The sequence below is a fragment of the Argopecten irradians genome, chromosome 10 (genome assembly GCF_041381155.1).
Source record: "Argopecten irradians isolate NY chromosome 10, Ai_NY, whole genome shotgun sequence".
In the NCBI taxonomy this organism is placed as follows: Eukaryota; Metazoa; Mollusca; class Bivalvia; order Pectinida; family Pectinidae; genus Argopecten; species Argopecten irradians.
Genome location: NC_091143.1, coordinates 8,578,789 through 8,594,709, shown reverse-complemented (window position 1 = coordinate 8,594,709; position 15,921 = coordinate 8,578,789). Strand labels below are relative to the sequence as shown.

The 15,921-nt window shown below is 35.4% G+C and overlaps 1 protein-coding gene across 1 annotated transcript in view; it reads left to right on the top strand.

Annotated features, from left to right (window-relative positions):
* Positions 1-15,921, top strand: part of LOC138333043 (small conductance calcium-activated potassium channel protein 1-like) — a 78,486-nt gene that overhangs the window by 26,839 nt on the left and 35,726 nt on the right. The window contains exon 3 of the mRNA XM_069281148.1: positions 3,982-5,416. Coding sequence (XP_069137249.1) covers positions 4,430-5,416 — 987 coding nt within the window. The 5' untranslated portion in view covers positions 3,982-4,429. The remainder of the gene's footprint in view (positions 1-3,981; positions 5,417-15,921) is intronic.

The window sequence follows — 15,921 nt, the reverse complement described above, 5'->3', positions numbered from 1 at the left end:
GAAACCTGTTGTTACGCACAATAATTCAGAAACTTGTTCGGCACAATAATTCAGAAACCTGTTGTATACCGGCACAATAATTCAGAAACCTGTTGTTACCGGCACAATAATTCAGAAACCTGTGTTACCGCACAATATCAACTGTTTACCGGCACAATAATTTCAGAAACCTGTTGTTACCGGCACAATAATTCAGAAACCTGTTGTTACCGCACAATAATTCAAAACCTGTTGTATACCGGCACAATAATTCAGAAACCTGTTGTTATCCGCACAATAATTCAGAAACCTGTTGTGTACCGGCACAATAATTCAGAAACCTGTTGTGTACCGGCACAATAATTCAGAAACCTGTTGTATACCGGCACAATAATTCAGAAACCTGTTGTGTACCGGCACAATAATTCAGAAACCTGCTGTATACCGACACAATAATTCAGAAACCTGTTGTGTACCGGCACAATAATTCAGAAACCTGTTGTATACCGGCACAATAATTCAGAAACCTGTTGTGTACCGGCACAATAATTCAGAAACCTGTTGTAGACCGACACAATAGAAACCTGTTGCAGACCGACACAATAGAAACCTGTAATAGAACGACACAATAGAAACCTGTTGTAGACCGACACAATAGAAACCTGTTGTATACCGACACAATAGAAACCAGTTGTAGACCGACACAATAGAAAACTGTTGTAGACCGACACAATAGAAACCTGTTGTAGACCGACACAATGGAAATCTGTTGTAGACCGACACAATAGAAACCTGTTGTAGACCGACACAATAGAAACCTGTTGTAGACCGACACAATAGAAACCTGTTGTAGACCGACACAATAGAAAACTGTTGTAGACCGACACAATAGAAAACTGTTGTAGACCGACACAATAGAAAACTGTTGTAGACAGACACAATAGAAACCTGTTGTAGACCGACACAATAGAAAACTGTTGTAGACCGACACAATAGAAACCTGTTATAGACCGACACAATATGAAACCTGTTGTAGACCGACACAATAGAAACCTGTTATAGACCGACACAATATAGTTCAGAAACCTGTTATAGACCGACACAATATAGTTCAGAAACCTGTTGTAGACCGACACAATATAGTTCAGAAACATGCTGAAACCGATGAGTCATTTACTTGCAGCACCAAAGGACCAATGGACATCATAACACATACGATTAATAAAGAGTGCCCAGGGAAATCAGATGTATAGCTAGCCATATGTACATAGAGACAAACAACTGGTATATAGTCTGCTCTGACATTTTATTATAGCAAATTAAATGCTACGGAAAATGGTGTGCTTTATTATGCATGTCGTTTTTATCATGTCAATGTGCAATTTGGAAATAACATGTTTTATATTCTTCTTTAGTAAAAACAAAAAAAGTTCTATAATGTATATGAGTCTCTATACTTATTTTTTATGAATTAAAATCTCATTTGAGCTTTTGTGAGATTGTATCTTGAATGAGCATGCCATTTACAGCTTAACAACGTGTGTCGTTAAACGGAACCACGAGGTGAAAAACACGAGCTTAAAGCTTCGTTCTGACATACCAATGATATATTTAGTTGTTTTTTGTTAGATAATGAGGACACGTACTTCAGTAGTAACTTGAATAGGTTTGTAAACTAACAGTTTATCTAAAATATCAAATTATGTGCATATTTGTATCTATATATAGATTTGTGTATTATATTTTCTGGTAATCTTGGGTAAAGTAACATTGTACATTCGTTTATTTGAAACAGCAAACTTCAAATGTCATGATATCGTTGTAGCTTAGGATATGTATTTGCCGCCTTATAACTTCACGGCCCTCGTCATCATGATACATGTTAATGGCCCTGAAGGTAAAATGTCTATACCATAACCATTTCTAACTAAATATCAGATTTAGTTCTCATCATATTCCTTCAAACTTCAAACTTTTTTAGTCTCTTTACAAAATACATTGTGTAGAGAAACATATTTACAACAGTCAAGAAATGCAACATAGAAGGAGGACAAATTATATGATTATTCTAAACATAACTTTGATAAATTTACATAAATTTATCATTATTTTTATATTCTTTGAGTTCAGAAGGTGTGAAAATTTTATGATATTTGGTCTGGTGTAATATAATTTCCTTTCTAGGGTCAAAAAAGGACACTTTAATAAATAATTGAATTCATCACCAATATCATTGGTATCACAATAAGTACAAATTCTATCTTGATAATTCATATTAATCCAATACAGCGATCAGTTTCTTTTGGAACGATGAAGAAAATAACGTGCATATTCATAATCAGTATTTATATGTCATTGGGGCGTGCCTATATTGAAAGTGCAAAATACAAAGTTATGTTTGAATCCTAATTTAATTAGTTGCATTACTGAGTGTTACCCTCTGTGATATACATGGTAACATATTCTACCTGGATTGTACCTGTGACCGTAATTAACCTGGGATCCACTAACCCCCCTACCCAGATATGTGGGTCAGGTATATATCATATTCTTATCTCCCCCCGAGATCTGTAAAGCAGTACACGTGTTCTGGATCATCAGTCAGCGTTCTCCTCCACTGATCAGCAGTGCTAAGTCCAGATCGAACGAGTAATGGTGTGTGAACTATTCCTTAGTTTTTAACTATGTACCCATAAAGAAGGAATAGGATAGCATTATGTCCCGTACAGTTACAGAACAAGACACCACGCTACTCGCATAGTGTTATAGAATACGATATCATTAAAATTCAGGCATCGGTAATCAGAGCCGTGCACGAGATTCAGGTAGCATTTAAAACCATGAAATGTATGCTACTGGAATTTCAAAATGTATGCTGAACGCGATTGGGAATGAAACATCTCGTCCGCCAAGGTGACAGAACTATACTTTAAAGGTACCCGTATGTTAATGATGAATATTGATATTGAATTATGTACAAATGTTTGAAGCATTTGTTTTGGCATTAGAAGGTTTGATCAAGATTGTGATTACATCACAACGACGACTTCGTCATGATGGTGTTCTGTTAAAAGTTTATCTATCCACCAAATTGAGAGTACGCCACAAGTAGTCATTCTACAGTATTTAAACGGTCAAGGAATCCTGGAGAATTCCACATTAAAATGAAACATTGAAATAATAAATATTGATTAATTGATTGATTGGATACCTAAGTATATAATATCAGTTTTGACATCGATCTGATTGGCATTGAAAGCAAACTTTAAATTGTTCTCTCTCTTATGATATTGTTTCATTTTAGATATAGGCAAAGAAATTATCTATTATACTTATGGTACATATTTATATACTTGACCGTTCTGTTTGCTGTCAAAAACAGGTGCCCTGGAACAGGTACAATTAAGACATCAGATAGTCATGTGTACATTGCGCTATATTTGACTGGGAACAATGTATATAATTATGAACTCAATATATATGATCAAAGCTTTAATTCTGACTTGTAAATATGCGATGCGTTGGTAAATTTGCCTTCATGTAAAATACCATACGGAAGCGAGTTTACTTAGCTATGGACGTCACGGCATCAATAAATTGTTCTAAAGCAAAGGTAACAACTAACAGTGGAAATGTCAACATATATAGATATTCTTAGGAATGTGTTGGCAACCTTTTATTCTAGTATTTATATTAAACAAAAGGGACTTAGGTCAATTACTTTTATTTATGTTAAATAAAATTTAGGCTTTGACTTAAGTGGGCGATTTTTGTTTCGAGAAATCGGGGCACATTTGAGTGGATATATAATCATGACAAAAACAATATATTAAAATGAAAATGTATTTAAAACAGAAAATAAATTATTTGTAGGTACAGAAATAAAACATTATCGGTTTTATTTGTATACAATTTTTGAAAATCTGCTAAATCTGTCGTGTGTCTGAAAATCAGTTCAGAATATATCGTACTAGATCCCTAATGTATTGTTGTTGTTTTCAGAAACCGAATGTTCTGCAAAGAATTCATCAAAAGACCTCACCTAAGATCTACAAAGCACCAACATCCGCCTTTCCCAAACTCTGACAATTTAATCGGATCTGTGCCTAGAGTTCTATCAATTGCAAACAAGGAAATCGTGAAAGTTTAAAATCAAATTTGAGGAGCAGTTTCCTGAACCATATGAAAAGCTATTGCAGTTACCCAGTGTTTAAATAGCGTTTTCAACGAAAGTGAATTAAACAAACGGTATAAGTTAAAGGAATGAAATTGTAAACAATCGGATCAAAGTCGATAAGTGAAAAGCAATTATCAGTCATAGAAGCGTTTTGTTTTGTCGTCATTTGGAAATCTAGTAATGACGAACAATAGTGTCTCATTACAGTTCACGCGTTTAATGTGAAAGGTACGTTCGATCGATATGCTAGCAAACTAGCTTGCGGTATTAACTATGTCAGCGGTTGTGAAGGTGGAACCTGCCAATGAAAGGGGAAGGATCGATTCCACCGAACAGCTGCTTAGGCACAACGCCGCAGTCGCCTTCGCTGAGCCGACCGCCATCACAAACAATGCCAGACAGCTCGGCCAGGCTAACACACGCGATCAACATGAAGATGAAATGGAGAAAGATGATCCGCGGAATTTTGACACGTTATCACTAAGTAGTTCTGGTCATGATATCGATGGGAAAGTTAACAAGGCATATACCTCACCGGACATTGAATTAAAGAGTTACCCGTTTCCGGTACCAGTTGAGGATCGTTTAAGTTCACCACCTGAGAAATCTAGCAGACAGCAAAACCACCAGTATCATCAAAAACATCAACAAGATCAAAATCAACAACAACAGCAACAGAATGTGTCCCAAAATAACCACCAGCAACACAACAACCAGCACAAATTGTCTGAACAGAATAGTCAACAAGCTGACAACAGCCAGGAGAGCATGACTACACAGTCTCGCTCACATATAGACCGAGTACACCAGCATTCCTCGGATGAGGAGGGACGGTCTCATGTTGATGATGGCAGATCGGAAGATGCTCGTCACGGAAAGGCAAAAGAGTCGACCATCTTATCCGATATTGGAGCGGACTACATGCGAGTTAACGGAGCCATTGGCCAATTTAAACAATTGCAAAAACCCACATCAATGCAATCCCTCCCGACCTCCTCGAAAATGAGTTATACGTCAGAAGATGCTGGGGCTGCACTCGTCGGTGTGAACAGTGAGCTAGGGAAATATGGTATGGAACCTAAACAACAGCCGGAAACCAAGAGCAGTAAACCGAATCCAGTAGGGTACAGACTGGGCAAACGGAAAACATTGTACGAACGGAGGAGAAAGATCTCGGACTATTGTCTTGTGTTCGGGATGGGTGGAATAGTGTTGATGATAGTGGAGACGGAACTAACTATGGCCAATGTCTACCTAAAGGTAAGTCGACATTACGATATAGCAGACGTGTGCTATAGACGTATGTAACACATGCTTGTAGTATTAAAATGTTCTTCACGTTAAAAACATCAGATTTATTATGTTTTAAATCAAATGGTAAATTATTAATAGAGTAGTGACCTTGAAAACACGGTAAGGTGTTAGCTAGGTTATGTGTTAGGGGCTCTCTTGGTTTACTACTAAACATGACCTTGAGGGATTTTATTATATCTAAATCTATACCCATTTTATATGTGTGTTCCCCATCACTGTTGAATATACAGGGACATTCTCATTTATCTAGAGGGGTGGGATCTACAACATCAGAACAAACAGGTCGAATTCATCTCCAGCTCCATAAACAAGGGGTTCAATTTCTATTTTGTTTTGGGTGGCCGTCGATGTAACTGGATCTTAGAAATATTTTCATCATATTTTCATGTAAATAAATCCGTACGAAGGAACCATTTCGTTGTGGATGTAGATTGCCTATAAATAGCACAGCCGACAGGAACAGCAGCCTATTATAACAATATGCACTTGTTTATTGATGTAGTGGGCTAAAGTGCTCAGTTTTGTAGGCCAGCCCTCCCCCACACTGCTAAAGCACGTGTGTGTACTAAATATATGTTATAAACAAGTCATATTAATCTCTGCACATATATTAATATGTAAACTATATACAACCCTAACACAATAGTATAAATAGGTACACTTTGTATTATAACTGTGGAAACACTTTAAGAGACATACAGTTATATAACTTACTATTTATCATCTCTCAATATAATATATGCTCTCCATACACCTGTATATACACTATATATAATCCCCACACATTAGAATATACACTATATATAATCCCCACACATAAGTTTATACACTATATTTAATCCCAACACAAGTAAATGCAATGTATATAATCTCCATACATTAGTATATTCACTATATATAATCACCACACATCAGTATATACACGGTATATACTCCCCACACACCACTACTACACTGCAAACAATCCCCACTCACCAGTATATACACTATATATAATCCCCACCACACACAAGTATATACACTGTATAAAATCTCCACACACCAGTATACACATTGTATATAATCCCCACACACCAGTATATACATTGTATAAAATCCCCACTTACCAGTATATACATTGTATAAAATCCCCACTTACCAGTATATACACTGTATATAATCCCCACACACCAGTATATACATTGTATATACTCTCCACCCACCAGTATATACACTGTATATAATCCCCACACACCAGTATATACACTATATATAATCCCCACACACCAGTATATACACTATACACTGCATATAATTTTCACACACCAGTATATACAATGTATATAATCTTCACAAACCAGGATATACACTGTATATAATCCAAACAAATCAGTATATACACTGTGTATAATCCCCCATAAACCAGTATATACACTGTATATAATCCCCACACACTAGTATATACACTGTATATAATCCCAACACACCAGTATATACACTGTATATAATCACCACACACCAGTATATACACTGTATATAATCACCACACACCAGTATATACATTGTATATAATCACCACACACAAGTTTATACACTGTATATAATCCCCACACACCAGTATATAATCATCACACACCAGTATATACATTGTATATAATCCCCACACACCAGTATATACATTGTATATAATCACCACACACAAGTATATACACTGTATATAATCCCCACACACCAGTATATACACTATATATAATCCCCACACACCAGTATATAATCATTAATCACACACCAGTATATACACTATATATAATCCCCACACACCAGTATATACACTATATATAATCCCCACACACCAGTATATACACTGTATATAATCCCCACACACCAGTATATACACTATATATAATCCCCACACACCAGTATATACACTATATATAATCCCCACACACCAGTATATACATTGTATCCCCACACACCAGTATATACATTGTATATAATCCCCACACACCAGTATATACATTGTATATAATCCCCACACACCAGTATATACATTGTATATAATCCCCACACACCAGTATATACATTGTATATAATCCCCACACACCAGTATATACACTATATATAATCCCCACACACCAGTATATACACTATATATAATCCCCACACACCAGTATATACCATGTATATAATCCCCACACACCAGTATATACACTATATATAATCCCCACACACCAGTATATACATTGTATCCCCACACACCAGTATATACATTGTATATAATCCCCACACACCAGTATATACATTGTATATAATCCCCACACACCAGTATATACATTGTATATAATCCCCACACACCAGTATATACACTGTATATAATCCCCACACACCAGTATATACATTGTATATAATCCCCACACACCAGTATATACACTGTATATAATCCCCACACACCAGTATATACACTATATATAATCCCCACACACCAGTATATACATTGTATCCCCACACACCAGTATATACATTGTATATAATCCCCACACACACCAGTATATACACTATATATAATCCCCACACACCAGTATATACACTATATATAATCCCCACACACCAGTATATACATTGTATCCCAACACACCAGTATATACATTGTATATAATCCCCACACACCAGTATATACATTGTATATAATCCCCACACACCAGTTTATACACTATATATAATCCCCACACACCAGTTTATACACTATATATAATCCCCACACACCAGTATATAATCCCCACACACCAGTAGATACCCTGTATATAATCCCCACACACCAGTATATACCATGTATATAATCCCCACACACCAGCAGAGCTCGAATTTTACATTTTTTGTAACTTGCTGAAAATAGCAAGTGCCCTACATTTTTACTTGCTAAAGTATATTTTTACTTAACAATTAATATCCGTATTCAAATTACAGTTTTGTTATATATAAAATCCTTTATTTTTGCATGATGATGTGAGGTGTATAAGTACATAATGTATATCAACATTATTACTGTAAGAACTGGGCTCCCATATTTTCCATTTAAACAATTTTTCACAATCATAATGCCATTTTTACAGTTGTCCCTGATAAAAACCACTTGCTAAAATAAGCAAGTGCAATTTTTTTCCACTTGCTATTCAGGTATATCTACTTGCAAAAAGCAAGTAAAACAGCCTGAAATTCGAGCCCTGACCAGTATATACACTCTATATAATCCACACACACAAGTATATACACTATATATAATCCACACACACAAGTATATACACTATATATAATCCACACACATCAGTATATACAATGTTTATAATCTCCACACACCAGTATATACACTCTATATAATCCGCACACACAAGTATATACACTGTATATAATCCACACACACAAGTATATACACTATTTATAATCCACACACATCAGTATATACACTGTATATAATCCTCACACACCAGTATATACATAGTATATAATCCCCACACACCAGTTTATACATTGCATACAATCCACACACACAAGTATATACACTATATATAATCCACACACATCAGTATATACAATGTTTATAATCTCCACACACCAGTATATACACTCTATATAATCCGCACACACAAGTATATACACTGTATATAATCCACACACACAAGTATATACACTATTTATAATCCACACACATCAGTATATACACTGTATATAATCCTCACACACCAGTATATACATAGTATATAATCCCCACACACCAGTTTATACATTGCATACAATCCACACACTCACAAGTATATACACTATATATATAATCCCCACACACCAGTATTATTACACTATATATAATCTGCACACATCAGTATATACAATGTATATAATTCCCACAAACCAGGATAAACACTGTATATAATCCAAACACACCAGTATATACACTATATATAATCCCCACACATCAGTATATACAATGTTTATAATCTCCATACACCAGTATATACACTGTATATAATCCTCACACACCAGTATATACACTATATATAATCTCAACACATCAGTATATACACTGTATATAATCCCCCACAAACCAGTTGATACACTGTATGTAATCCCCACACACCAGTATATACACTGTATATAATCCCCACACACCAGTATATACATTGTATATAATCCCCACACACCAGTATATACATTGTATATAATCCCCACACACAAGTATATACACTGTATATATATACAGTAATCCACAAACACCAGTATATACACTGTATATAATCCCCACACACCAGTATATACATTGTATATAATCCCCACACACAAGTATATACACTGTATATACAGTAATCCACAAACACCAGTATATACACTATATATATTCCCCACACACCAGTAAATACACTGTATATAATCCCCACACACCAATAGATACACTGTATATAATCCTCAAACACTAGTATATATACTATATATAATCCACACACACACAAGTATATACATTGTATATAATCCCCACACACCAGTATATACTATATATAATCCCCACACACCAGTATATACTATATATAATCCCCACACACCAATAGATACACTGTATATAATCCCCACACACCAATAGATACACTGTATATAATCCTCACACACCAGTATATACACTATATATAATCCACACACACAAGTATATACATTGTATATAATCCACACACACCAGTATATACACTATATATAATCCCCACACACATGTAGATACCCTGTATATCATCATCACACACCAATAGGTACACTGTATATAATCCTCACACACCAGTATATGTACTATATATAATCCACACACACAAGTATATATATTGTATATAATCTCCACACTCAAGTAAATATAAAATATATAATCCCCACACGCAAATAAATACACTGTATATATTCCCCACACACCAGTAAATGGACACTGTATGTAATCCCCACACATCAGTATATACACTATACATAATCCCCACACATCAGTATATACACTGTATATAATCCCCACACACAAATAAATACACTGTATATAATCTCCACACATCAGTATATACACTGTATATAATCACCACACAAGTATATACACTGTATATAATCCCAACACATCAGTATATACACTATATAAAATCTCCACACACCAGTATATACACTATATATATATCCCCATAGATCAGTATATACACTCTATAAAATCTCCACACACCAGTAAATACACTCTATACAATTCCCGCACATCACTATATACTCTATTTATAATCCCCACATACCAGTATATACATTCTATATATATCCAAACACATCAGTATGTACACTATATAAAATCCACACACACCAGTAAATACACTGTATGCAATCCCCACACATCAGTATATACACTATACATAATCCCCACACATCAGTATATACACTGTAAATAATCCCCACACACCAGTATATACACTGTATATAATCCCCACACATCAGTATATGCACTGTATATAAACCCCATTGGAAAAATGGGCAGTTATTGATATTTCTATCAAAGAACTCTTTTTCTGGAAATAGTTAAGGCTCTTTGCAACTTTTATAGATTTTAATTTTCTTAGATCTATAAAACTAGTTACATTTTAATTAACTGTTGACTAGGTAACATGGTTTATTCAGTATAAGAGACCAAAACAGGAGAGTATTACTGAAATGAATGGTTGTTTTGATCAATACATATACCCTCTAGGCCTCTTTTGTTTATTAAGTATTTATTATTGCTGGAATGGTTCATTCCAATGTGTATTTGTGGCTATGGACAATATGACATGTGTAAAACCTGTGATAAGGATGTGCGGACGTTAAATCAATTCGTGACAATTATTCGTGTCGCATTCCAAAGGTCTAAATAATTCAGCATCACTGATCGGCGCTCACAGATCATGAATTATAGAAAACAACAGCAGTACACAGTATAGGAGTTCAGCAATAGATATTATAGAACATCACAATATGACAATTCCGCCTACGTACTTATCCCCAAACTGTTCATAACACAAATATGCTGCATGTTTTACACCTGTGATATTACACAGGTGTACACATATTATATATGTATCAACATAAGTTGCATAGGCCACATCCACAAACTAGTACATTAACAAAGATTTTGTTCTGAAAGTACATTAAATTTGTGTAATCATGTGTAACCAATTCCCATTACAACTGACTGTGTGTGTTATTGTGTTGTAATGTAAAAACAACATATGGGAATTACTATATTAATTACTTACTTTGATAAACGATGCTCTTTAATCATTTATTAATGCATAGTACTGGAATAGATATTTGCCCTGGCTGTTAGTCAAGATCAATACACTATGTATGGGGACAAGAGTCATTGAAATTTACTATCAAATAATATTCTAGCTATAAATAATAAAGTTTAAATTTTTTTTAAAATTTTTATTAATAAGATATAATAAATTTGTGTCTTGTAAAGTACACGTAACATTTGTGTAGATGATTACCTCTGCCTTTTTTTTGAGTAGTGTTATCTTTGACCCCTGTGGGCCTAGTGTATTTCTCTCAGAGGTAAAATGCATTTCTTTTTATTTCCACAGAGTAGAACTAGATGTATTAATGAGAAGATAGCTCTATAAAAAGGGCAAGAGTTATGCTATTACACGGAGTCACAACATGAATATACTGCAGCCTGCCAAAACATACAGACAAGCACACATATTGCACACAAGGTTGTCCTCAAATGACCCTGGCTGTTAATAGGATGTTAAACCTAACACATCTCAATGTATATTTCTGTGGATGCTTGGTTAGAATCAGATGACTGTAGTCTATTAGAGGAGGAAGGTTTATTGTTGATCACAGTATCCCTAGGGTAGATCTACAATAATTAATTAAAAAAGTAAAATAGTGACAAGTATATATGTGACCACTGTAAAGACATATTTCACATAATCATGACCCACCCAGAAATAGAAGGACAATAGTCTTTATAGCCAGGTGGTCTAAATACACAGGTTGACAATTGTTGAAAATGGTCATTTGGAACCCTAGAAAAGTGGTCTTATTAAGCAGGTGGTCTTTATACAGAGGTGGTTGCTTAGGCAGGTATTACTGTGTATCAATCTGTAAGAACACATTTGGCTGTATATGCTCATATGGCCTTTTTTAATTAGGATTTATCATAAACCGTGTAGAATGTGGGATATTGGGAGGGAGACTGGATATGGCACCTAGTCTGTATATTGAGATGTTATTAATACATTGTTGTCCAACAGTGGCCAAGCTGGTAGAGCTGAGATCTGTGTTGGCCATGTGGGGTACAACTTTCATCAATGTAGGCACATTAACTCCCCCTCGACACAGCTCTGGCATTTTTCTTACTATGCATGTATGCACCCATACGCACCACTGGTATACAGAGCATTGCTTGGAAATATAATAGACAGGGAAGTTCACATGTAATATATGTACACCATCATTGTTCATACACATGGTAATAATGCTAGCTCTGGCATAAACATGGTAAATAGGAAAATCGCGATACACATACAAAAAACTGCTGTACATTATATGATTTACCTATATCTAATACCCCCACTGAGCAATAGGACGAAGCTAGTACAATATTCCCACAAAGTTTGGAAAATTCAACTGGCCAGCAAGGAAAGTGACTTTGCTAAAGGGAATATACCATATTGACAACATGTATTTCAGTTGCAGAATTGGACTAAATTGATCATAGTAGACCAAGTATAGCTCAATTGGTAGAGCATGCAGCTTATGTTTAGAGGTCCTTGGTTTGATCACTGATCTGACTTTTTCCACTTCATCTATTTTTGGGTCATTAGTAATTACTTAAATTAAAGAGTTGATACATTAATTGTATTACTGGAGCACAATTCCAGTGTGAGAACAGTGTAAGGAATAGAATTTTGACTACTACCAGTTATTTATAATGTGTATAACACAATTATTACTGAGAATAGAATTCAGCATATGTCAGCACAGCTAGAGCCAAAAGCTCATGGAGACTTGATACATTGTAAGTACCTAAGGGAGACTTGATATTGAATTAGGGCTCCAAATTTTAAAATTGTAGTTGTATTTCCTATCTCGATGTCAATATGGAGCCATAATACTGTTATATATAACTATAACATTATTTTGCAGTATCTCTGTCTGCCTGAGGTGTTTCTTTCCTATAGCACTGGCTTCAGCAGCAGTGTCAACACTTAAACATATTCAATATTTACGCTAGTGCCAATGGCACCAAGCCTTCTGTATCGAACTTATCTCGGTACAAACATGGTTTCAGTGGTGAATTTAGCCTTTAGTTGATGCTTAATTAGAATTTGTTAATATTAAACTAATGTAAATAAGGGATATTGGGCTATTAATTCCGGGCGACTCTACACGCTGTGGGGATAGGCAGTTATATAGGTTTGTATGTACATAACCACTGTATACTGACTTTAATAACGGTCATCGTTCAATATCACTGTTGTCTGACTTTCTCTGCTCCTGCCATTGACTTATCTCAATGTAAAATAAAATCTATATCTCATTTGTGTTATATCAAAGGTTTTCATTAGTAAACTGTTGTAAGTAAATGGTATATGGCCGTATCTGCTGGTTCAATGATTAAGTTGATCAACATGAACAAGATGTGAACCAGGCTTTTTTTTAAAAACCATTGTTGCATTGTATCTGCTAATAAAAATAACCTGTTTACTTCAGCTGTGCGTCTTGTACATCAGCCTAACAAAGTAAGAATTAAACAATCCTTCACTACTTTTATGGTGCCAATTTTTTTTCATTTGGACATGATGAGCCTGATGAGAGAACATTCTGAGACTTCTTACTTGTTAATCCCAGTCACCTATGAAACAAATTTGTTTCTTGAGCAAGTCAGGTTCCCAGTCACTTGTTAACACCAAGGTGAAAAAAGTTGACTCTATATACTTCTTGGAATGGTCCTAATGAAAAGGCTTTTTATGCTTCTCTGTCACGTAGCTCTGAAATTTACATTGATCTTCCATTCTGCTCAATGAAATTGTTTGGAGGTATATAGACATTGTAAGGTTTTATATAGGTAGGGAGACTTAAATATTGATGCTATTTATTGTGAGTGTTTTGTAAGTTGTGCCAGGTTAACCTAGCAGACCTTGGGTATGATGGTTACATCACCATCAACAAACAACTGGGGTCAGAGGTCAAATTTACAGACATCATTCTTTGAGACATTGGTTCTACTTCTGGCAGGAAACTCAACATGATTCCTCGGACATATGATATCAAGTCAAGTGTAAAATAACATTGACATGGTCATAAAGGGTATGTAAGTGTTTAGTAAATCTTAAAAAAGGAAAGGAGTAGTGAGAGAGGAATGGGGAGTAGTATAGTAGTTTAAAAGGAGTACTTCTCATGGGGTAGCCTGAGTTGAAACTCGGGTAATGGCAGCAAAGAGCTTTTTGGTGGAAGATTTCACTCTGGAGACATTAGTGTATGTAATAGAATTATGCTGGCCTATGCATTCTAAATTAGGAAGCTAATTTCTATGCAATTTAAATTGGGAATCCATATGAGGAAATTTTCCATCAAGCATTACATTGATTATAAAAAATGTCTTTACAGTGGGTCATTTTTGTGTTAATTTAGATATTGCTAGTGTTAAGTGTGTTATGAATGACAGATAAGACGTAGATTCTATCTTCATTCCTGGTATCTGGGTAGTGTTATGGCCTCATTTACAGACGGCACTTCACACTGGCTATTGGTATAACCCTGGTACACCAGACTTTATAAAGGCAGCAGACACTAACGTAATACTGCCTGTGTTTGCAGAAGATGATGATGTTTTTAATGAACACGTTCAGCAGAAATCTAGATTGCTATTATGCTCCAAGTCACTGACTATTTTGATCTGGGCAAACATCATATAGGAATGGATGACTTGCAATTAATATAGAGAGTATGAATGTTTACAATAAATCCATCTACACACATTGTACTGGCTACCATCAACATTGATTTGTCCTACACACCAAAAGTTGTAATTGAAATGGTGGTCATAATACCAGATTAACAGTCAACAAGTACAGGCAAACACTTTCAACTGTAGACAACAGAGAGAAACAAATAGGTAGTGGGAGATAGAAAGGCAGACAGGGGGAAAACAGGGACAAATATACTGATAAAGGGGACAAAGAGACAGAAAACAGGGAGAAACAAATAGGTAGTGGGGGATAGAACGGCAGACAGGGGGAAAACAGGGACAAATATACTGATAAAGGGGATAAAGAGACAGACAACAGGGACAAACAAATAGGTAGTGGGAGATAGAACGGCAGACAGGGGGAAAACAGGGACAAATATACTGATAAAGGGGATAAAGAGACAGACAACAGGGAGAAACAAATAGGTAGTGGGGGATAGAACGGCAGACAGGGGAAAAC